General features: G+C 45.4%; 2 protein-coding genes across 9 annotated transcripts in view; one reads left to right on the plus strand and one right to left on the minus strand.

The window, feature by feature from the left end:
• Window positions 1–2,055, plus strand: part of KIF15 (kinesin family member 15) — a 57,361-nt gene extending 55,306 nt beyond the window's left edge. For all 4 annotated transcript variants that reach the window (XM_037890229.2, XM_043540771.1, XM_043540772.1 and 1 more), the window contains one exon: window positions 236–2,055. In XM_037890229.2, coding sequence (XP_037746157.1) covers window positions 236–310 — 75 coding nt within the window. In that variant the 3' untranslated portion in view covers window positions 311–2,055. The remainder of the gene's footprint in view (window positions 1–235) is intronic.
• Window positions 2,056–8,794: 6,739 nt separating this feature from the next.
• Window positions 8,795–23,412, minus strand: part of TGM4 (transglutaminase 4) — a 45,453-nt gene continuing 30,835 nt past the window's right edge. For 4 of the 5 annotated variants that reach the window (XR_005223973.1, XR_005223975.1, XR_003565330.3 and 1 more), the window contains exons 8-16: window positions 22,239–22,413; window positions 21,968–22,106; window positions 20,529–20,632; window positions 17,664–17,915; window positions 16,239–16,541; window positions 13,961–14,130; window positions 11,042–11,178; window positions 10,499–10,763; window positions 9,525–9,660 (exon numbers count right to left, since the gene is read on the minus strand). Coding sequence is in view for 1 of the 5 variants with exons in the window: in XM_007064326.4 (XP_007064388.2) it covers window positions 9,519–9,660; window positions 11,042–11,178; window positions 13,961–14,130; window positions 16,239–16,541; window positions 17,664–17,915; window positions 20,529–20,632; window positions 21,968–22,106; window positions 22,239–22,413 (1,422 nt within the window). In the remaining 4 variants the exon portion in view is untranslated. Of the gene's footprint in view, window positions 9,661–10,498; window positions 10,764–11,041; window positions 11,179–13,960; window positions 14,131–16,238; window positions 16,542–17,663; window positions 17,916–20,528; window positions 20,633–21,967; window positions 22,107–22,238; window positions 22,414–23,412 lie in introns of all 5 variants that reach the window. The other variant, XM_007064326.4, reaches the window with a different exon arrangement.

Here is a 23,412-nt window from a genome sequence, read left to right on the forward strand (position 1 = left end):
CATGCAACAATGTTTGATTCATAGCTCGTCAGTTTCATCATCAATGTCAGTATTGTTCAGTTTTCTTAATTACTCCTGTAGTTATAAGACACTAAAGAAGCTGTACAGCTTGCAGAAATTAGTTGTTAATGTCATCACATTTAGGTGACTTTTCTTTTTACAACTTAGAATAAGTATAATCTCTTGAGACAGGCTTTCTTCTAATTCTGAGTACCATATTTCTCTCTCTTTACAGGAGGTTGAAAAACTGCGTGTTGAAAATGTCTTTTTGAAGGAAATTAAAAAAGCTGAACCATGTCAAGAATCTTGATCAGCCACAACAACAAATAAACTTGCAAAATTGTTCATTTAAAAATGTTGATAGACTTTAAAGAGAGAGTTCTAAAAGTAAAGCTTCTCCTTCATCACTATTAACTTGAGCCCTTCATCAGATGTACTCAGGATAATCAGTTATTTCAGTCTGTGTAATGTGCCCGGTGGTGGTTTTTAGTGAAACAGTCTGCTTCAGCTTATCTGGCAGATTTTCTAACCCCCACCTTTTGAAGTTGTTCTACAGCTTTATCCATAGGTGCTGCAGGACTTTCCTTGCAACTTTGTACTTGTACAGGAAAAGTGACTAGTTTTCATTGGAACATTCTCTATTTCTTGTTTCCTTTTGTACTTTAATTCAGGTCAATGCTTTTTCTTTTTTCTTTTCTTTTTTTTTTTTTTTAATGCTAGGGGTTTTTCACATTACCTCAGTTTGTAGAAAGGTATTTTGTACAAATTCAACCAGTATCTAAACTTCTGCCTGTTGTTTTTATGGATGTCTAAATGTTGATACTAGAATGATGAAATTCACTTGTCAAGTTGTGAAATGATTCAAATTTCTTTATTGCTCAAAAATACATGTTTTTTATTAAGGATTTTTTTCAGTAAAGCAAGAATGTCAATTTAATAATAAATAGATTTGTAAATAGTACTATGAATATTTGGAATCTTGTGGCATAATTGCTTGCTTTCCCTTGTTCCACTCTTTCTGGAATTCAAGTGCTCTCAAAACAAACTTTTTTTTCACTGAATAAGCTTCAAACAGGGACTTCTGTAGTGATAAGAAACCATTCTGCACGAGTATTGTTGAGAATAACCTCATTGGCTAACTTGTTTGAGCACTGTATAACTGAAAAATCTATCAAACAGAAGTCCATCCCCTGTCAAGAGTTTTAAATGTATGCAACATCTTGTAAGAATACATTAGAACCTCATTAGTTGCCCTAAAGACTTGGAGATGCATTGCAAATGACTGGAACATTCAAAATGGGGGGGGGGGGGGGGAGGAGTATTGATAATGCATTACAATATTAATTGGACAAATGTGTTAGTTGAGTTTTATCTATTTGATAGTGTCAGTAAATATTTTGTATTGTTTTGTATAAGTAATTAAGTCTTAATAATGCAATTCCTTATTACAGCACTTCACTATTGCTGAGAAGAAGGGAAGAGACCATTTTTGTGTGAGCTATAGGGTATGAAGTTTAGTGAGGTTCTACTGTAATTAACTAGGGGCTAAAATGACAGTGATTTTTTGGTCAGTTTAGCTATGAATTAAATATTTTAAATTCAGATATTAATATTCTGTATGAAAAGTAACCTAATATTCCAGAGTAGTTTCTATTTGAAGTTTTTCAGGAAGAGGAGAGAAAAGGGAAATCAAATCTTTAAAATGGGCCTCCAGAAAACTGAGGGTGTTAACTTGCCCTATTTAGACTAAATCAACTTCTTTCCAGAGATGAAGTAATTTTAGAGATGACCTCAACTCTTGCTCCCTTCGTTCCTTGTGGAAGTCTTTCTTTTCTGCAATAACCCTCACTGCTATCAAGGTGGAGATATAGAGGTAGGTCAGACCCACTTGATAGCTTATCTGATATATTGCAAAATTTGTAATACTGTTAGGGAACAGCAAACAAGTTATGGCAGCTATGGTAATATAATTTGTACCCTTTTTTATGGAGTATGTTTATAATATATAGTAGTTCTGGAATTGTCACTTTTTAAATAAAGATTTTTGTATATAAATGATTTTATGTTTTTCCTATACTGTATGCTCTAACTTTTAGACTCATGCACACTTAGGGATAGATCCACAAAAGGACTTAGGTGCCCAAGTATAAAGTGGAGAACCTCAGAACCCTGACTCAGCTGCCACCTAACCTTGTAGGTGTCTGAAGTCCTAGGGCCTAAGTTTCCACCGGTAAAGTCGCCATGGTGCCTACATTTCTGATGGCAGGCTGCTGTGTGCATGCCTCAGTGCTGATGCCTAGACCTTGTCCAAACCCCGGCAGGATTCACAAACTAGGCACCTATCTCACCGGCACAGCCCAACCTTAGAGTAGGTCTACTGGGTCAGGCCCCATACAAAATATATCCTTATACCCTATACTCCAGTGCTTAGCGCACGCTGCCAAGATGTGGGAACCCAAGTTCAATCCTGATTCTGCCTGAGTTGGAACAGAGACGTGGACCTGGCCATCCCATATGCCAGGTCAGTGCCCTAACCACTGGGCTAGAGAGTTATTCTTGCTTTCTGGTGAAATGAATATATAAAGAGAGCATGAGCATCATGATGTGTTTTTGTTTTTGTTTGTTTTGGTTTTTGTGAGAAATGGCTGACTTGGCTTAGGTACCTAACTCCAAGAGAAGATTCATGGCTGTGACTCCCTAGTGAAAATAAATGCCTAAAGCCCAGATTTTTAAAGATAGGTGGGATTTTCAAAAGCACATAGGCATCTAATACCCATTGATTTCACCCTAAATCAGTGGTCCCCAAACTTCGGGGTGCCCCCCAGGGGGGACCAGAAGAATGTTTGGGGGGCTAGGGCCAGCCCCCACAGGATGGGGAGAGAGCACCACCCAGCTCTGCTCCAGCCCCACCCCCAGCCACAGCTCCACTTCCAGCCCCACCCCTAGCTGTGGCCTCAGCCCCTGGTTCCCAGCCTGGCCATAGCTCTGCAGCCAGCCGTGGCCCTGGCTCCAACCGCAGCCCCATCCCTGACCGTGGCTCCTGGGGTGTGTGGACAGGAGTAAGGGGGGGGGGCATGAGGTAAAAAGTTTGGGGACCGCTGCCCTAGATGCTTTTGAAAATTCCACTAGGCACCTAAATATCTTTTATTTTTTTTTATTTTTTTTTTTAAATCTGGCCCTAAATTCCTTGAGGTGCAGGTCTTATCTCACATCCTTCTTGGCATTTCCCATTTGCTAGTTTAGGCAGCTCCCTGCTCAGTGCTGCCTTTTTGTGTATCCCATTCCTAGGTGAATAACTCTCCACATACATTGTATAGGGAGCCTGGCTGCCTAACCCAGGACTGAGGATTCCACTGAATGGCAGGACACCTAAAGTTAGGTGTTGTATAGGAAGCCTAATTCCCCTTTGTGGATCTAGCCCTTTGACCCTATTTTATAATGGAATTCATAAAAGGAAGTTGCAATCTGCACAAAATAATGGGTCCAGTGGGATTTCTCTTTCTCCTAAATAGCCAAAAAAGTGTGACTGGAGGTATCATTTTTATGATCCAAATTCACTAAAGTCCCCTCCTGCCACTTTCCTGCCAAAAGCAAATTCCTGTTTCTTCTACTTGTCACTATCAGTTTTTCTGAGGAGGGTTTATATGGTCAGATAGAGTTATAGCTGTGCAGCTAATTGATTGGATTACTGGGTATTTAGCTCGCCATGTGCTTTCCCCATGGCAGTGACTTAAGCCAAATTTTTGGAGTGGGTTTACCCTCACACCCTGAAATTGATGCGACTGTCATGACCGGCAGACATTCTGACTTCATCAGTCCTTTCAAGCTCCCCAAAGGTTTGCTATGTGGTTCCTTGCTGCATCTATTCTTTTATGTGAAAGATGACTGGATTTACCTAGTTAAAAATCACAAAATTTTAAAGCATACAGTTAAGCAGCAAAGCAGGAAGATTAGGTGGTCATACAAAAATATTTCAGCTAATTGTGAGAGCACAAAGGGATTTACAGAACTGACAACAAAAATTTTGCCTTAAACAATAATATGCTAGAATCGCTTTCGGGAAACAAGAAAATGGGCCTACTGAACTCTTGCCAATCAAAGCATCACATGGTGCCTGAACTCACATTGCAATTACTGCCTTTCTTTAAATAACCTGTAGTGAGGGGGCGTGGCCTTCCAGATGGAAGGAGGGACAGCCATGACTGACTCCTAGTGGGCAGAGCCAGGACCCCCATGCCCACCCTGCCAGAAGCAGAGGGGCGGGACAGGAACTGGAAATATAAAAGTTGGGCCCTCCAGCTGAGTTGGAGAGGGACCACTGGCGGAGAGGACATCTCCAATGCGCTGTTGGAGCTTGGATCCAACAGCGGCCTCTAGAGCACCTGGGACCCAGAAGGGCTGCTGGTTGCTGGAGACTCCGAGGAGCTGTTGTGGCTGCCTTTAGCTGTTTACCTCGGCGAGACGAACAATGACCCTGGGACTCAGGCACCCCCCTTGAATGGGAGTGTAGGAAGTAGCCCCGGGGAGCCAAATATAGTTCAACTGTGTTGTTGACTGACAGCTGGCCAGCATGTTGGGGGTGGATCCCCGCTGACCCCGTGGCGGACCACTCCGCCACTGCTAGGGCCTGGGCTGGGGCCTGGTGGAGTGTGGGTGGGCCTGTGTCCTCCTACCCACTGCCACCCCATCCGGGTGTGGCAGGCTCCCCACTCTAGGCCAAGAGGCCTGTGTTTGTCAGCAACCTGCCACAGCCAGGACCCCTGACTATATGCCCAGACAAAGCAGGGCACCAGACTTTGCTGCCTGAGGGCTTAAGCTTATAGACTTCACCTCTCTGACCTGACTATAGGCCAGAGCCCTCTAACTGTTTGGTGCCTTGCACTGCCTGAGGACCTGGGCTCTGAGATTATTGATTACTCCGCCCTGCCAAGTGGCGGAGCCCCAGTGCCAGTTCCCCCTGAATTGTGCCCCTCCAGCCGGACGGAGGGACATCCGTGACTGCCCTGCATAACCACAGAAGTGTATAAATTGTCACATTAAGGAACCCCACAGGTGTATCCTGACTTTTATCAGAACGTTTCAAACACACAGGAGCAGCTTTAACCTGAGTTCTAGAAGGATGCTTCAAGCTGGGCTTGTGCCATTTCCTCTACTTGTCCACACCCATACAGAACACACCAGAATACAGCCGAGCGCGCAACATTTTTAGTAGCTTTTCTAAGCATGTGTTTGACCAAAAGAACCTACTTTTCAGCTACTGTGCAACTCCGACGTCTTTTCCTCTGACAGAGTAGAAGTCACACCGTCAGATTACTGGAAATCCTCAAAGCACAGAGGCAAAGTCTGCTGGAGCTCTGACTTACTACATTCAGAGGTAAGCTATGAACCTCGGCACTCCAGACTGCTAATGGCTGCGTTACAATAGCCTCAGGCTTGACGCAGCTTGTGCCAGTAAGGTCAATTTACCGTGCAGTGGAACAGAGGCAAAGGGAGTGCAGCCGGGCACATCCGTTGTCTGTTTTATGACGCCACATGTACTCTGTGTGCTGGTGTGACCAGAAGACCCAGCATGTTAAAAACCGTATTTACAATCTATAGATTTAATTGGGGAAGAGAGTGGGTCTTCAGGTATGTTCTTGTTTTTGTTTTAAATACCGAACTAGTTTACAGCTAGGGTGACCAGATGTCCCATTTTTAAAGGGACAGTCCTGTATGTAAGCCCTCCTGCAGGTGTCCCGACTTTCTTAAAAACAGGCAAATTGTCCTGTGTTTCCTCTCTCTCCCTTCTCCCCTCCCCCCCATGAGTACTGGTGGGTCCTGCTGCTGGCTGGATCCCTTCTCGCCAGCCGCCCGCCCACGAGTGGTGAGTGGCGGGGGGGGTCCAGTGGCCGACGATGGGGGTGGGTGTCCGAGGCTGGTGGCAGGGCAAAGCTGCAGTGCGCAGGGCTGGCTGCTCCCCGTGCTGCGTCATCAGTGCAGCCCCCCGCTGCGTACCAGCTCTCAGCCAGCAGGGCCCCGTCCCATTTCTGGCCAGTGCTGGCTGCGCACTGCGGTGGCTGGTGTATACGGGCAGGCGCCAGGGGGTGGCCAGTTATGTGTTGCCTCTGCTGCCCAGCCGGCTGCCATTTAGATGCTCGCCCTCTCGCTGTCTCGCCCCTTCACCTCCCCTCAGCCCCGGTGCTCTTCCATATTTCCCTCCCCCCCCCCGGCGTGGGGCTCATCCCGCTCCCAGCACTGTGTGGAGAACCAGCCCCACATCGGAGCGGTCAGCTCACCAACAGCCTGGCCAGCTGGCTCCTTCCTTCCCACACTGCCTCTCGCTGGGCCAGGACCCTGGGAAAGCCCAAGACCCCCTGGCCTGAGCCTCTGGCCAGGAGGAGCTGAGCCCTGCATGTGCCAAAGCCCTGCAGAGTGCTGGCATGGGGAAGCCTCTCTGCCCCTCAGCTACGCTCTGGAGTGGTGGTGAGCGGGAAGCAGTTTACAGCCTGTTTGTGCCCTGACCCTGCAGGCTCCACAACAGCCCCTCAGGCAGGGGCTTAGCACTCTCTTCACCACCACCCTGCCCCGCTGCCCTGGGTCCTGCCCCCAGGGAGCATGGGGTTGCTCTGTCCCGTAGGCACCCTCCCCTGCTGAGCCACCTCTCTGGCTGGGTTCGCTGATGCTCTTGCACTCAGGTTCCCTGAACCCTGGTGCACAATGCATCCTTAGGGACAGAAGGCGACTGGGTTATGGTGATGGTCAGCAGCAGCCTGAAGGTATTAGCTGCCTTTCAACACTGTGCAAGCAGGACAGGACAAGCTGCTTCCAGCCACCTGGGAGCCCAGGGAGAGAGGAGCTCTGCAAAGACACAAGCCAGGTCATCCCTTCCCCACCTCCTCCTCCCCTCCCCCGGGCCTGGCATAGACACCAATTTCTCCTGGTGCTGGTGGGTGCCTGACCCCCCTCCCCCCAGCCCCATTCCAACCCCTTCCCCAAAGTCCCCACCCCAACTCTGCCCTCTCCCTGCCCCTACTGGACTCCTTCCCCAAATCCCCACCTCTTCCCCTGAGTGCACTGCATTCCCGCTCCTCCCCCCCTCCCTCCCACAGCTTGTTACGGAAAGCGCTGGGAGGAGAAGTGTGGACGAGGCACACTCAAGGGAGGAGGAGGAGGAGGTGGAGGTGAGCTGGGGCGGGGCGGGGAGCTTGGCTGCTGGTGAGTCCTCCAGCCCCAGAGCACCCACGGAGTCGGTGTCTATGGCGGCTGGAAGCAGCTCCCATCCCACGCAGTGCTGAAAGGTTGCTGTTGGCCACATTCTGGTGTGATCCCTGACAGAAATCTGGGGGGTAGGGCATGTGACCCTGCACGCCCCCCGCCCATGTGTTGCCTTGGGAAGACATGGCAGCAGGTACCAGGAGAGGCGGGTCCATCTTGGGGGCCCAGTCATGCACAGAGGGCAGAGAGCGTGGGGTAGGGAGGGTCAGGTCGATTGTTCACGCCCCCCCCCCCCATGTGATAGAGGTGTACAGGAGTGTGTGTGTGTGTCACCTCTCCCCATGTGATTGTCAGGCGGGGGGATAGGGGATGTTTCTATCACCCCTCCCTGTGTGAACCCTAAAGCCTTGAAGAGAGAAGGGAAATAAAAAGAATCCAACAATGCAGTATTTCTCTTTAACAGGGGCTCAGTCAACTTGATGTTAATTTGAATGTTTGTACTGCATGGTTCTGACTGACTGCCACTGAACTCAATTGAATACCCGTAATTTTTCAAGGTGTCCGTATTTAGCATAGGAAATATAGTCACCCAGTTTACGGCAGTATTTTGTCATGATATGGCAGTTGCCAATTCCTTCAAATATAGCAATAGAGCTGGTTGAAATTTTTTATCAAAGTAATTGAGGTGAAAAATGGCTTTTTGTCAAACAAAACTTTTCATGGAAAATGGTCATTTTTGACAACACTCGCCTCTCTCTTAAGGGGAAAACCAGAAACAGAAATGTTTTCAGTAAAAGGATTTTCAAAAGTGAAATTATTTTGGTTTCATTTTTTTGATTTAAAAAAAAACACTGAAAATGTTTATGGGAGCTTTTAACAAATACATTCTCCGCCGCTCCCCCATGAAGAATAACGTATTTTTCTACCAGCCCCATATAAAAGCATCTTACGTAGGGTGACCATATTCCCCAAAGGGAAAACGGGACACCGTATGATGCTGGCCTGAGGCCGCCCCTTGCCTCCCTCCCTGTCCTCTGCACAAGGCTGGAGTTGCTGCTCGCCTGAGCCCTGCCCGTCCCCGCCCCCCCGTGAGGTCGTTGCTTGCTGGAGCCATGCCTCCCCCTTCTGTGTGGGGCTGGCATTGCCTCTCACCACCCTGCACATTCCTCCGCATTGCACCCCACTTTTCTGACAAAAGTGGGCGTTTGTCCCATTGGTTCTTGCAAGTCAACTCGGCAAGAGTCAATGGGACAAATGCCCACTTTTGCCCAAAAAGTCAGGACAGGGCTTAAAAAAGGGACTGTCCTGGGCAAAATGGGACATACGGTCACTCTCATCTTACAGACAATGATCATCCACTTCCTTCTGCAAGATGAGCAGTGTAAGGCTCCAGTCCTGCAAGGAGGACCACAGAGGCAGACTTCTGGATTTGCCTGCACAGAGAGCATTGTGGGTTTGGAGACTAAATCAATTAGAGCCTAGTCACACACCAGGGGAGAATGCCTAAACCAGAGTGCTCCACAAAAATCCAAGCCTTTTCATGTACCATCATGGGCTACAGCATACTAGATACATACAGGAATAAGAAGCAATAACAGAGTTACAGAACCCAAAAGTAACGAGGTTTATTGTCATGAAAGAGGCAAGTGCAAATTAAAAAGAATTTGCCAAACAGATAACAAAAGGGGGACTATTCAGAAGACCTCTGCTTGGGATCCGGTTTTAGTTTATTTCTTTAAGAAAAGCCATGTTATGTGAGGTGAAACCTCGCAGTATGCTACAATCAGCACAATAATGCATAATACCTGGATATCAACCACGACAATGCATGATACTGCCAGTCCGGTAACATATGATACACCCCAATCCATCCTACGAATCGAGGCACACATGGAACACCAAAATAGGCATGACAGTAATTGACAGATAAACCATTACTTCACCTAATCCAGGAGTTTAAAAAGGCAAAACAGCATGCAGATACTAATGGCATTATCATTACACAAAGCTTGTGATTGTTACAAAAGGAAAAGCTAACCTCAGCATGAGCCACAGTCTAACCATTCCCACTTTCTCAAAACAAGTCCTTAATCATCGTAAACTGACAAATTAATACAGGTGAAAGTAGATTTTAACAATCTTTATTAAATCCCCATTAACTAGAATCAAAGCAACTGTGCCCTTAAGCCACTTACATTACCTTATCTCCTATTATTGCCTATAATTCACTAATCCAGGAGGCAGGAAGTGCCAGTGACATCCATCTCTAGTACATATTCAGCAAGACCAAGACTGACACCCTGTTAAGATATTCAGTAATTCCCCTAGGCGGTGATGGTAATCATCTTTTCCCCAGATATTCCTTTGACTTGGTTAGACGTCAGTTTGGCTACAATTTTTTTCTCTCCTGTTTTATTTGGAGCACATATTATTTGGGATTTAATGATCCTACCAGGCATTATGTCCCTAAGGAGAAGGGGGGGAAAAAAGACAGTTACTAACACAATGCTGTGTATAGTCATTGCTTTCTAACAGTTTCTTTGCCAATGAAATATAGCTTTCATAGTCTACATAGAGCTGATATTTCCTGCAGCCTGAACGCAAAGTGCAACAAAAATTCTATTGGGGGTGGGGGAGAAGGGAAGGGAATGAACCAAAGAGCCAATTGGTGGTTAGGGACTAGATCCACAAAGAGACTTTGGTGCCTAACAGCCACTTTAGGTGCCTAAGGACAACATTTAGGCAATGCTGAGATCTGCCTAACACTATGTGCCTCAATTTCTGCAGGTGTGTATGCACAAAACTGCCTAACTTTTGGTGCCAACTTGCTCAGCACTCTAGTTCACACCTAAGCCCCAGCAGGATTCTCAGAATAGGCATTTCCCCTATCTTGCCTGCAGGGACTGATCCATTAAGTGTTCCCAGAGCATGTCTAAATCCTTACAATGGACCGCTGGGGCGAACAGATGCAGAATTTTGCAGACTGGGGCATACCACCTTCTCTGTGATTAGAGCACTTACCTGGGATGTAGGAGGCCTGTTTTCAAATTCCCACTCTGCCTGATTTGGAGCAGGGACTTGAACTCAGGTTTCCCACATCTTAGCCTAGTGGTCAGGGCATTCACCTATCAGCTATAAGGGGCTGTGAGTCTCTCTCTTTCTGGGTTTTGGCTGCAAGGCAATAGGCTACCAAAGCAGCTGACCTGGCTTAGGCATCTAACTCCAGGACAGGATGCGCCCTCTGGCCTGGACTTAGGCGCTGAGTACCCTGAGAGGGGTGGGACTTAGCCTCAGCATTTCCTACCTGCTCACTTAGGTAGCTCTCCATTCAGTGTGCTGGCTTCTGTGAATCCCCTTCTTAGGCACCTAACTCTCCTCATGCATTGTATGGTGGGAGCCTGGGTGCCTAACTCGGGGCTGTGGACTCCATCAGGCAGCAGGCTGCCTTGAAGTCCGGCATGCCAATGCCTAAGTGCCCTTGTGTATTTAGCCCTAGGTTTCTTTTCGCTGTGTCCAGAGATGCGGCTTCCTCCACTTTCCTTGGCAGACCATCCCACACTCTGATAAGGCTAAAGTCATTGAAAGGAAAAGCAAAGAAAGTCTATTCTTTAGCTGTATATGTTGAATAAACCGATGTTAGATGGGCTGCTGCACAGAAACATACATTGTGTGGCATTGCATCTGCTTGTACCAGGTCTGACTAGGGCCAATAGACTTTATAAAGGCAATGGAACGTATTATTGGATGTACCAAATTGCTTTTAAAAAGTGTACAAATTTCTACAGACCGCAGAAGCTATACATTAATCTAATGCAAAGTACCACAATTATTTTAAGTGTAATCTCACCCTTGATCAATCGTTTCCATTTTAAAAATGCCCAGTCCTTCTACATGCAATTTGCACTTTTCCAAGGGAATAGACAAGGTATTTTTGAAGATAAAGGAGCAGGTAAAATCTTCATTAATCTTTGCAGTTTCTGGCATCTGCAAAATAAAGAAGGATTACAGAGGCACAGATTAGGTGCATCCTCTTATTAAAAAGCGGAATAGAAGATGTCTAAGGCAGATTGCATTAAAAGAGAGAGTGACCATGAGAAAGTCATGCCTTAGTCAATAAGACAAACAGCTGAGGTCAGAGAGTTAACAGAAACCAGAGATGTTAGTCATCTGGTCCATTTCCCTGCCAAGACAGAGTTGTTTTCCACATAGATTCTCCAGGGCTTTGTACGCTCCAATTTTAAATGACTCAAACAATGTAGTTTCCACCACTTTCCTTGGGAGTCTACCATCTAATAGATTTCATTGACAGGAAATAGTCTTTTAATATTCAACCCAACATTTCATTTGCTCAATTTCATTCCATGCCACTTCATTATTGCTGCACGTGCTCCTCCCACTCCTCAGTGTTTATATACAAGTAGCTGATTCTCATGACCATCCTACCTGTTGTTCAGACAAGATATTCTGCTCTTTTAATTTTTCCTCTGAGGTCATTCGCTCCAGTTATTCTATTTATTTGGCCTCTGAATTTTCTCCAATTTGTTAATATCTTTTTGGGAATAAGGAGCCCAGAGATAGAAATGGGCCCAAACCCAACCTCCCAGTTTGAACATCCCCAGACTTTGCAATCTGAGGCCTGGTCTACCCTAGGAATTTACATTGGTATAGCTACCTCTCTCAGGGGTATGAAAAATCCAGACCCCTAAGAGGCATAGCTATACTGCCCTAACCCCTGGTGTAGATAGTGCTAGGTCGATGGAAAAGGCTACTGCCTCTCGGGAAAGTGGATTGTCTCTAGGTTGTGTCCATGCTGAAGTCTTCGCGTGGCACAGCTGCGCCACTGTAGTGTTTCAAGTATAGACATACCCTGAAGCTAGACTGTCATTTTATGATTACCCTCCACCTTGATAATGGCCAAACCAGAACTCAGAGTCTAGACAGCCCTGGGCTGGAGGGTTTGTCTAGGCTGCAGTCCCAGGTCCAGATTTTGAAGGCCTGTGGACTCTTGGCTCAACTCTACATAGAAATAATCATAGCATTCTCCGTGTGGTCTCACCCATCCTGCTCAGAGTGAGACTATCACCTCCCTGGAGTCTGAGGTGAAGCCTCTGTGATTCTAGCCTATATTTGGTGTTACTTTATATGCCCTAACACTGGCTGCTTTTTTTTTTTCTTGCTTTTTTTTTTGCATTTCAAACTTCCATCTAATTTGTGGTCCTATATAATCCTAATATAGGGTTTTTTCCATTACTGCTTTCCAATTAAGTTCTTGGGCCTTGAAATTCAGCCTATCCTGGATTGCATTTCCTGCCCTGCAGGGTTAATTCAATTGAATAGCATCAAAATCCTGTTAGAAAGTCCCTTCCTTCATGTAGATCGGGTGAAATATTAGGGCTCTGGGACTATACTACCCTTCATCAGATAGCTGTATTTTGGATAACTATTCCCCGGCTCTATCAATTTGCATTTTATCAGGATGTAAATACCATTTGTATTTCCTGTCCCTGCTTCAAACATCTCTCTGTCAATGTATATTATTTCTAATATCATTTTCTCTCTTTTTTTAAATTCCTGTCTTGTGCTACATTGGTGGACGGGGGGGGGGGGGGGGGGGAAGAGGGCCGATACAGCCCCTTACTTTCATGCAAGCACAGGATAGGATCTAGGATCTCTCCCTAAGATGTGAGACTGCTAAGGGAGGAGGATGTCCATCTACAGTGCTGACTTGTGTGTATTTCAGGAGGCCCAGGAGTCCACAGGCCAGCGAGCATGTAAGCTGCAGTCAGCGCATGTAGCTGTTTCTTTTCATTAAAACATGCCCTTCCCACACAACCCTCAGGCGCACCAGTGTAACTACACCCTGGCCAGAAGCATTAACTACAGAGGGAGATGTGTCTCCCAGAATCCCAGCTCCCCTTTGTAGCACAAGCCAGAGAAGGATTTGGCCTTTAGTCTACAATAACATTGAGTGAATATGTTGTTTGGATCATTAATAGAAATGTTGAATGAAATCTTGCCTAACCCTGATCCCTACGGCACCTACTGGCCTACCGGCCCTTAACTTGGTACCTATCCGTGTAACAGTAGCCTCTGAGGCAGTTTTCAATTGACCTGAATGTACACAGAGTTATACCAACTACAACTCATCTTTCAGCCAGGATTTTGTGAGGGACTGTGCCAAGGGATTTAAAGTCCATCTTTATGACATCTTTAAAATGCCACAGCAGTGCCCAGTCAAACACTGCAGCCACCTTTGTAACAAGAGGAGCTGAAAGTCTGGCTCCTCACTCTTGTATTTAGCCCTATAACAAGAGGCCTGGTTTTCAAAACAGCTGAGCTCCCAGCAGCTCTCCCAGAGGAGTGTTGGGTGCTCAGCACATTTGAAAATCAAGCCACTTATTTAGGTATCTAAATATGGATTGAAGAGCATAGTTTTAGGTTCCGATTTTTGAAAATCTTGACTGCGAGGTTAGAATGTAGAATATCATAGAATCTCAGGGTTGGAAGGGACCTCAGGAGGTCTAGTCCAACCCCCTGCTCAAAGCATGTTAGGTTGGGGTATCTCAAGGCACCTACATTTATCTGGAAGCAGAGCTCTATGCCCTTATTTTGGAAAATATCCAGATGCTCAGTTCTCACTAGCGGTCTGTCTTTCTAGTCACAATTCTGTCTTACTTATTTACCTAGCCATCCATCCATAGGCGTTTCTGTAACACCCATCACCAGGGTATCTATGCATGGCTTCGCTCGTCATTTAACTTCTTACCTCCACCTTGAGAGGGGGATATTGGAACGTTAGTGTGAGCTCATCAGTGAGCTTTTCATTAGTTTCCTGAATCTCAGCAATAATATTGACTTTTAGGAGAAGTTCATCATCAACAGATGTTACAGTCTTCATATAAGCATCAGCTGCGATATTCAGAGGGAGCTGAATAACTGGACAAACAACAGGGGGGAAAAAGATGTTAATGCAGCATTTTCTGTACACAACAACAGAAGGCTGAAGCAGAAAGTCAGTTGATCTTCGTGAAAATGTTTGGTGATGTCTATTCTACATAGACTTGATGTGCTGCATAGCTTTAATTATGGACCAATAAATGGGAACTGTTTTGCTTCTGGTCTAACATGGTTCCAACTCGGGATGTAAGTAACAGTTAAAAAAAAAAAAAAAAAAAAAGTAACTGTGTAACTGACTAAAATTTTATTGGTTACACGGTTAAACATTTAACTGGGGAGCGAAGGGGGGGGGTGCTGCAGGATCCCCACGTTTTACTGGGGCTCCGCTACCAGCCCCTGCGACGGGGGATCCCAGCCACCAGTCCTTGCCGCAGGCCCAGCCGCCTGCACCCGGGGAATCCCCTGCCCACCCCCGCACCCTGGGTTTCTCCCGGCTGCTGCCCCCCAGGAAGCAAGGGAGTCCTGGGCTCCAGCAGCAGGGGAGTTTAATCGTTAACTGAAACAGATAAGACTGATGCTTATCCGTTAACCTGTTAAACTTTTACGTCCCTAGTTCCAATATGGGCAGAAGGTGAATTATCTGCAGAGGCAGTAGGCCGACACTCACCGAAAAGGGTGGGGTTGCAGTTACTAAGCAAGCCATGGTTAGGGTTGAGGAATGGAACTCCAAAGAAAGTCCCACCCAGGCCTTGGCACAGTAATGATGGGGCCTATATGGGTGAGAACCAGGGACATGAAGACCCTCTGGGGGAAAAGTTCAAGTGAGCAATATCTGATTGACAAGGGAAGATTCTGTCCCATATGTAACTCTCTTGGCAGAAGCTCTCAGCACTTATTAGTTATAGTGTGTTTCCTTGATTCAGAAGTAGTTTGATAGGATGGATTGTAAAGTGCTTAAGAGCATTTGGACGTATGAAATGCATAGCTGCATTTGGGATACTTCCACTTCTTTGCCAGAGGCACAGGACATAAGGTATTTATTGGGATTATGTAAATTCTCTCCTCTTCTTAACTTTGCATTTTATTCCTAATTTTCTGGAAAACCTCCTTAGTGCTCGTGAAAGGCTCCCACACTTGACTTGCAGGAGACCGAATTCTATCTAGCCACAAAATCTCCGTCCAACTAATCTTCTTTAAATTTCCTGTCCTCACCTTTAAAGTCCCAACCTATGTAGCAGACCTCCACCCCCATTTAGTAGTAGAGGAAGTGTCCTATCACATACTTTCTGTGTATTCAGATGGCCATTTTATATATGTGATAACACTCATGAATCCCGAGAACTGAACGTATTTTAGCCTGAGTGACTGACTATTCCTCTGAAGATTCTTACTGCAAGTGCATTATTTGCTGTTAATTATTTGTCATTCATTAGTCTCCTGTTTTAAAAAAATTCAGTTATCTAGCCAGGGATCGGAAATACTCTCGTGACCGCCAGTGGCACACCATGAATAACAAAGACAAACAGCTTTAGCGAACAGTTCAGGAGCAGCCCATTGTCTGAAATTAGTTTGTGTAAACTATTCTGCAAATAACAGCCGAGAATGAATACATTTGCAGAAGCCCTGAATCAGTTCATCAACAATTTAGAAACAGAAACAACACAAACGGGTTTAAATTCACAATCCCTAATGATTACACAACCAATAATCCAACCAATTTTAGATGCCAAAATCTGCAAATTGGTGTGTTGGTTTTAGTGCTGTTGACACTCATCCACTGGGAACTGAACTGAAGTTGGCAAACTTATTTCACACAGGCAACCAAAAGGCCATCAAATTAAATGCAAATGTTTCAGATTATACACTCTTTGGGAATGTCTTTCTTTGTTCTGTGTTTGTACAGAACCTAGTATAATGGGGTTCTGATCCATGACTGGGGCTACTAGGCACTGCCATAGAAGAAATAAATAATGATAATTATATAGACTTTCCCCTGCACAAATCCCTCTTTGCTATGCCATAAGCATCGTCAGACCCTAGGTCATACACCTGTGTTGATTCACAGTCATTCCACACTAGCTGTCTTGAAGACACATTGCAGTATCATAAGAGAAGGCACATGGGAGATGACAGATTCATGGACCCACCAGGTTTGCTTTCAGTCTGGACAATCTGTTTGATGGATCCAAGATTAGCCTCTACTTTCCCGGTGTAGCACTGCAGTTGGCAAGAGGCAACGAGATTGATCGTCCACGCCCCAGCAGAGCTGTTTTGTGCAATGATGTTCAGATTAATGGGATTGCCCAGCCATAAAGCTTTTTCGCCCTCTACCTCCAGTTGGATCCCAGCCTGGAGGGGTGGAAGAGGAGTTGTGTTCTCACAAACTGCCAAATTTGAAGAGTTCAGATAGGAGCAAGCCTTTTCCACAGCTTTCCTTTCCTCTGGAGAGCCTGAATACCAGGAAAAGGAAAAGCAAAGCTAAAGTCATAACAAATAATGTGCACTGTAGTTTCCTCAATCTGGTCCAATTTTTCTCTGTTTATCCTTCTGCTAAAATATAGACAGCACAGCAGGGCACGCTTCCCAGCACTGAACACTGCATGTTTAAACTAGTGTACAGATCTCTCCTGATTTTACTCTACCATAGGATTTAAACAGCAGGTGAACACAGCAGGCCAGATTTTCAGAAGTGACCAGTAATTTTGTGGGTTGTCAATTTGAGACACTTCAGAGGACCCCGATCTTTAGAAGGTAGGTGCTCAGCACTTCCTGAAAATCAGTCTATCAAGTTAGGCACCCAAAAAACACTACTCTTTTTTGAAAACTTAGGTCACCAGGTTTACACAACTCGGGGCAGGGGAGGATGACTGGGAGTCAATATCAATATGTGGTGGCCAAAAACTACACTAAAAGCGTTCCGTAGAACTTTGTATATACAGAATGGAGCGTGAAGCAGGTTCAGATATCCCAAGGCTTCTGTTCACAAGAATGGGCTAACACAAAGACCGAAGAAAACTCATCTAAAATACCTATATTGGAAGACTGGTGAGAAGAAGGATCAAATGCAGAGTCTAACTTAAATGCCTTTCTGCAATGTTCCTCTGATTTCCCAATCTGTCTGATCCTCAGATGAGATGTTTTAATGGTCACATTGCTTAACATAGCAAGTTTCTGGGTATGTGGTAAGGGGGGGAGCTGTTTCTTGAAATATGATATAATTTGTAGATAGAAGAAGGTAAGAAATGGAGCAATTTTGGATCAAGCAGAACTGCTGAATCTATTGGGCCTATTTCTCTTGTTACTAGCATGCTTGCTACAACCTCTTACTGGAAAACAGCCAGCAGGTGTCACTGCAGACACAAAGATACTCATAGCCAATATTCCTGATTCCCTCGCTGTTTCTGAATGTATTTTGCCGAGTAGTACACTTTAAATGTGCATTACTAAAGCAGCCGATTGGATTTCCACACTGATAAAGCATGTGACTACTCTGGTGTCTGCAGAAAATCACATGACCAATAGTCTCATCTTATCGTCTACAGGATGCTGGAAAGATCTCGGCTACCGGTCACCTTCTGGGAATTTGTACTGTGCCGTAATGTCTTCCCTCGTGTTCTTCCCAACAGCTTTGGTGCTGATGCTCTTCCCAATGGCCTTGGCCTCCTCACGCAGTTTGACAAGTTTCTGTTTGCCATTCACATTTTTCACCTGCCAGAAGACCCTGTCGGCATTCACTTCAGCAAACACAAACTTGGAGTCGTAGAGCAAATAGACTTCTCCACTTCTGATGGCTTTTAGTGGACAAGGGCCACACTGGTAAACACCTAAAGAGTATGTTGAATGTTACTTTCTTTTCACGTGTATTAAGTGAGGCTCCTATTTTCCTCAATCACCACATACACACAATACCTCTGACATCCCACAGCAGTGGCCCACCCCCTTGGTAACTGAACCTAGCAATAAATACTCCTCCACACTAGTTCCAAGCCCAAAACTTTTTCGCTTCTTTAAGTAGCAGATTTTTTACATGATGAAATGTGATTTGTATCAAAGGTGCAGAGCTCAGGGAGGCCTGTAAGAGCTTCTATATACTTTACTCTCTTTAAGAATCACAGAATGAGAAAGAGACAGTCTTGTGATTCAGGGAGTTGGACTCTGGATTCAACTCCTGGTTGTGCCATTGACCTGCTGTGTGATCTTGGGTAAGGCCCCTTTAACCCTCTGTACCCCAGTTCCCCATCTGTAATATAGGATAATACTACCCTATTTGACAATACTTCCTGTCATTTGCAGATGTATAGAACCAGGGCTAGTAATACCTTCCCAGGGAAACCCTACAGAAAGGGCAACACTACATGGGAAACCCCCGAAGCTGCAATTTGTAGTTACTGACTCACTGTCTGGGTGGGAAGAGGAAATCATGGTCCTCCCAACAAATAGCCGTTGTGAAGCCTTTGCAGAAATCCCAGGGCTTAGAAGGTACTGGGATCTTGATGCTCCTTCCTGGGCCTCCTGGCTAGCAGCACAGCACCTGCCTCCTCCTCTACCATACCCCGTTCCCCAAAATAAAGCAGTGTGACAATGTTATGATTAACTGCCATGGAGTTTTCTCTGTGGTTTGCAAGAACACCAGGTAGAGAAACTGTTCCATGACAATGCAATCTCTGTCCACCTTCCCGAAGCCAATGAAGCCCTAATCACATGGGGTTTCCCTCCATAGGCTCAGAGGAGTGGCTCCCTTCCCTTAGCTGTTTTAGGATTAAAGGAGTGGGATTTCTCTTCCTTTCAGTCCATTCGCAATGCATAGTGGGGATGGAGGAGGGATTGTGGGTCAGTATATGGCCCCTGAAGTATGGGCTACTGGACAGAGTACTGGACTGAGACTCAGGAGTCCTGAGTTCTATTCCCAGCTCTGCCACTGACCTGCTGGGTGACCTCTGGCAAAGCACAGCTTTGTGCCTCAGTTTCCCCATATGAAAAACAGGAATAATGATACTGACTTCCTTGGTAAAGCACTTGAAATCTACTGATGAAAAGTGCCATATAAGTGTTTTATTGTTATCTGAAATCTGATTGTTGATTTTGTAAGGAACCCTTTTTTCTCAAGACACTGGGAACAATTCCCCATAAGAACCATTCAGGTTCAGTGCATTAAGGGCCTTGTCCCAGTTTAAACTTCCTATTATTCATTACAGTCTGTCTCCCTCCCTCACTCTGCAGTCCCCAGTGCTTCATTAGATGCCATCTCCCTCCAGCCTCCGCCTTTCTCTGGAATAGGAGAGATCTGATAAATAATCCCATTCTTTGTATGTTCACTGTTGGTAGCCCTGGTTGCAATCCTCAGCTCAGCTGATGCTGCTAGGAATCCTACCACAGTCTCCCCTACAAAACCAGCTGCAGACATGCAATTTCTAAGCAGGTTTTACAAAGCAGCAAAAGATTCCTGAAGCCCAAAATCACGGCTGAGCATTTCCTGTGAGGTGCTGAGCACCCTCAACTGCCATTGACTATAATAAGAGTTGACAGTGCTCAGCAGCACTGCAGGATCAGGCCCTTAGTATTTATCTGTATGTGCTGGAGTTCAGCATATTTCAGTTTGCAATGATAATTCTAGGCCTTCTTTATTTCAGCTCTTCTGACTCCTGCTACAATTATATAGTTGCTAACTACTCTATTCCCAAACCCAAAATGGCAAGGGACAGCATATTAAATAGCATCTGTAACAGGGACTAATGCACAGGCCAACCCTTTGAAACCTGCTTTATCTGTAGGATCTAGAGATGTATACTGATGGATGTTGGAAACTGACCCGAAAAGGTACAGGCTGAAAAAAGTGTGTCAATAGAATTTACTGTAAAATAAAAACAGCGCTTTGCCTTTCTGTAATGCTTGTAATCTGAGGACATCAATATGCTTTGCCAACATTAATCAATTAGTCTTCACAACACTCTTTTAGGCAGGTAACGATCATCTCCTGTTCAGTAATGGAGGCCCAGAGAGGCAAAATGACTTGCCCAAGGTCACCCAGTAAATCAGGGTAGAGATGAGACCAGAACCCAGATCTCCTGATTCCCAGCCCCATGCTCCAACCCCTTAAACCATTTTCACTTCCTAGAGCCCGGAAATGTTTGATTTTCTGCTTGCAAAAATGCCATAACATTCACATCCATGGCACCAGCAGTGAGGCCAAAGGACTCTCATTTAAGAGGTCAGAACATAGGGCTGGGAACCAGGAGATCTAACTTCTGTTCTCAGATCTACTCCTGTGTGAACTTGGGCAACTCACTTGGCTCAGGTTTGACATGAATTGGACTAGTCAAGTGCTTAAAGTCAAGCAGGTGTTTATGGCCTCTTTTCAGCAAAGCACTTGATCTCCTTGTAAAATAGTCCCCCCCTCCCCAAAATCACAATAGAGTCTCTTTGCTTGTAAATCCTACCTTGACTTTTCTCCTGTGGGGTGGCATCAACTGCCTGCCAACCATCAAAACCCTGGGGCAAGTCTGGCCTTTTCATCCACACATCATTCCACACGTGAAAATTCCTACATGCAATTAGGTTGCAAAGTTAAAAACAAAATTATTTGCACCCTGCAATTTAACATGCATGTTCAGCCTCTTGGACCCAAAGAGCTGAGCGATCGGACTGATCCCCCAGAGGAAGAGGTGGGCTCAGTTTTGTACCCGGACTCATTTTTACATCAGATATACTTTTTTAAAGAATGGGAAAAAAATCTGTATTTTTCCATGCATTACATCCTTTGTACATAGTGAGAAGAGAGCTGTAAAGCATTGCAGCAGTCTTACATCTTTCTGTCTTTAATTGTCAGATTGTGATCTCCTTACTCACACTGACTGGTAGTTTACACTGCAGTTTTACTAACTGGTGGCAATGAGACTAGTTGGGGAGCCATGTGCTACTCAGCCTGAACAAGGAGGCCACAGCCTGGCCCTTTATTTGGGGAGAGGGAACAGGGATATGCACCTGTGCAGAACAAGACCCTCCTCCAAAGGCCAATGGGAATCTTACTATTGACTTCAATAGGCTTTGGACTGGGCCCAGAATGAAGCTGGGCTCCTAAACATGACCTGCCTCATTCACTATAAATCAGCTAGGCTTTTGATGTACGCACAACACCATCTATCTTTGCTCAGACCATTACGTGATCATTGTTAAAAATACCCTTAATGTTATTTTTTAAAATGTATGGCCTGATCCAATGTCCACTGTAGGCCGTGAAAGTCTTCCACTGATTTAAATTAGAACTGGATTAGGCCCTTACTGCTCATGAGCAAAGTATGATTTTCAAAGGCTCATAATGCGGCCAAGCCAACCCCAAATTGCATCAAGTCACTTGAAAACACTTCTCTGGCCCGAGAGTTGTTTCCATGACAAATGTCAAGCACCAGCCATGTAGGCACTAGAACCAAGCAATACATAAGATTTTTTGGTAATGAAAAAAAAAAAAGGCATTTTCTTCATCCACAAAGATGGCTGAAACACTTTTCCATGTGGTTTGCAGGAAAATTCAACTTCAGAAAGAGACCAAGCATGCAAAATTTCAGCTGGATAGGATAGAAAGATATGAGCAGGTCAAAACAGGGGCTTAGAATGGAACAGCTTGGGAATCCTTAACTACAGCTGGTGCTAAGCTATAACACAAACCCTACGAGAGCCCAAACTATCTATTCATCTCAGATGCAGTCTAATAGGGAAATGCCTAAAGAAAATATTCAAGCTTCCTCTTATTGTTCAGCTGCAAACTCAAAATAATCGAGAAGTTCTAAAAGAAAAACCTCCTTGTGATTAGAAATACAAAGTAAAGTTCTAAAGGAAAGCTTCAGGAGTACAGGAATTATCTAGCATTCTTTAGAGTTACCAGACAGAGTCTGATGTCATGTCATCCAGTTTTTCGCCTCTTTCATTCAGGTAGATGTCAACTTTCAGATTTTCCTCAGTATCGTGAGCCGAAGCGAAGTTAGACACACTTCTGGCTGGAATCCCCAAGCAGCGCATGACTGAAATATAGACGAATGAAACATCACTGGGAAAGGCTGTTTGGAAAGTTCCCCACCACCGGCTGCACTGTGTGGAGGAATCTCTCCCCAGTGTTTGGTTTATCAGGAAAGATGGATGGTACCGTGTTTTACCTGTAGTAAGAACTCCGGAGAAAACCCAGCACTGACCAAAGCAGATGGGTTTTTTTGTTTTGTAGTATTTCTGCAAAATTAGGGCACTTCCTGTCCAGGCCACGGGAGAGGTTCCACCAGTATAAATTCCTGACCAGTTCCCAAAAAGGACTCCTGAGTCATCATTGGAATTAACCTAAGACACAGAGAATAGAGAAAACAAAGTCTGGCAAGCAGGGCCGGTGCAAGGATATTTTGCGCCCTAGGCGAAACTTCCACCTTGTGCCACCCCGGAGCATCGTTTATTATAAACTTTCAAAAATGAATACTGCATAATGTGGCATTGTTCATTAGAATTAATACACGTTCTGCTTGACAATGGATTAATTTCATTATTTAGTCTACATATTTAATGAAAATAAATGTCCTTGGGTCTCCTGCATGTGTTTAGAGTCCCTCTTGCCCGCCCTCCCTCCCCCCCCCCCCCCGGCATGGATCTAGAAAGGGGCGTTTTGGGGATCAGAGCACAGAGCTGGGAGTCGGGATCTGGCTTCTATTCTCCACCCTGTCACCAACTCACTGGATGACTTCAGGCAAGTTACTTCCCCGTCCTGGGCTTCAGTTCCCCCCAGCGCTATGGTGTGAAATGGTTCCTTGCTCCTGGGCTGGAAAGTGCAATGCAGGCGGGAGGGGGTGTCTGAAGGCCTGTCTTCCCCACAGGTGTGAGGTGAGGACAGAGTTCCAGCCTCCGTCATGATCGTCCTGGTTGCTTTACTCTGCCCCACGCTGCTGAAGCCCCATACTCAGAGAGCTCTGGCCCAGGGCAGAGGCGTCAGTGTCATTCTGGACCTGATTTTGAGAGATGCTGAGCACTGCGGTTCCCCCGATGTCTGTGGGAACTCCGGGGTTCTCAGTACTTCTGAAACTCAGGGCAATTTATTTCGAATGCTGGGCCAGGACTGAGCCTGCAAAGGCAGGTCCATATACACCCCTCAATCCACAGCAGATCTCCCATCAATAACAATACAAGCAATCAGGAGAATGATGAGGGGCAGTTGGCCCAATGCTGGGAGTGGGGAGGATATGGCCCTAATGTGGTCACTAAACTTCTACCTAGTAAAGTTACTGGTGCATCTGCTGTCATTCAGCAGGAGAACAAAAATTTCTTGGGTGCTGCAACCTGTCCAGGGTTCAG

Source organism: Chelonia mydas, chromosome 2 (genome assembly GCF_015237465.2).
Source record: "Chelonia mydas isolate rCheMyd1 chromosome 2, rCheMyd1.pri.v2, whole genome shotgun sequence".
In the NCBI taxonomy this organism is placed as follows: domain Eukaryota; kingdom Metazoa; phylum Chordata; order Testudines; family Cheloniidae; genus Chelonia; species Chelonia mydas.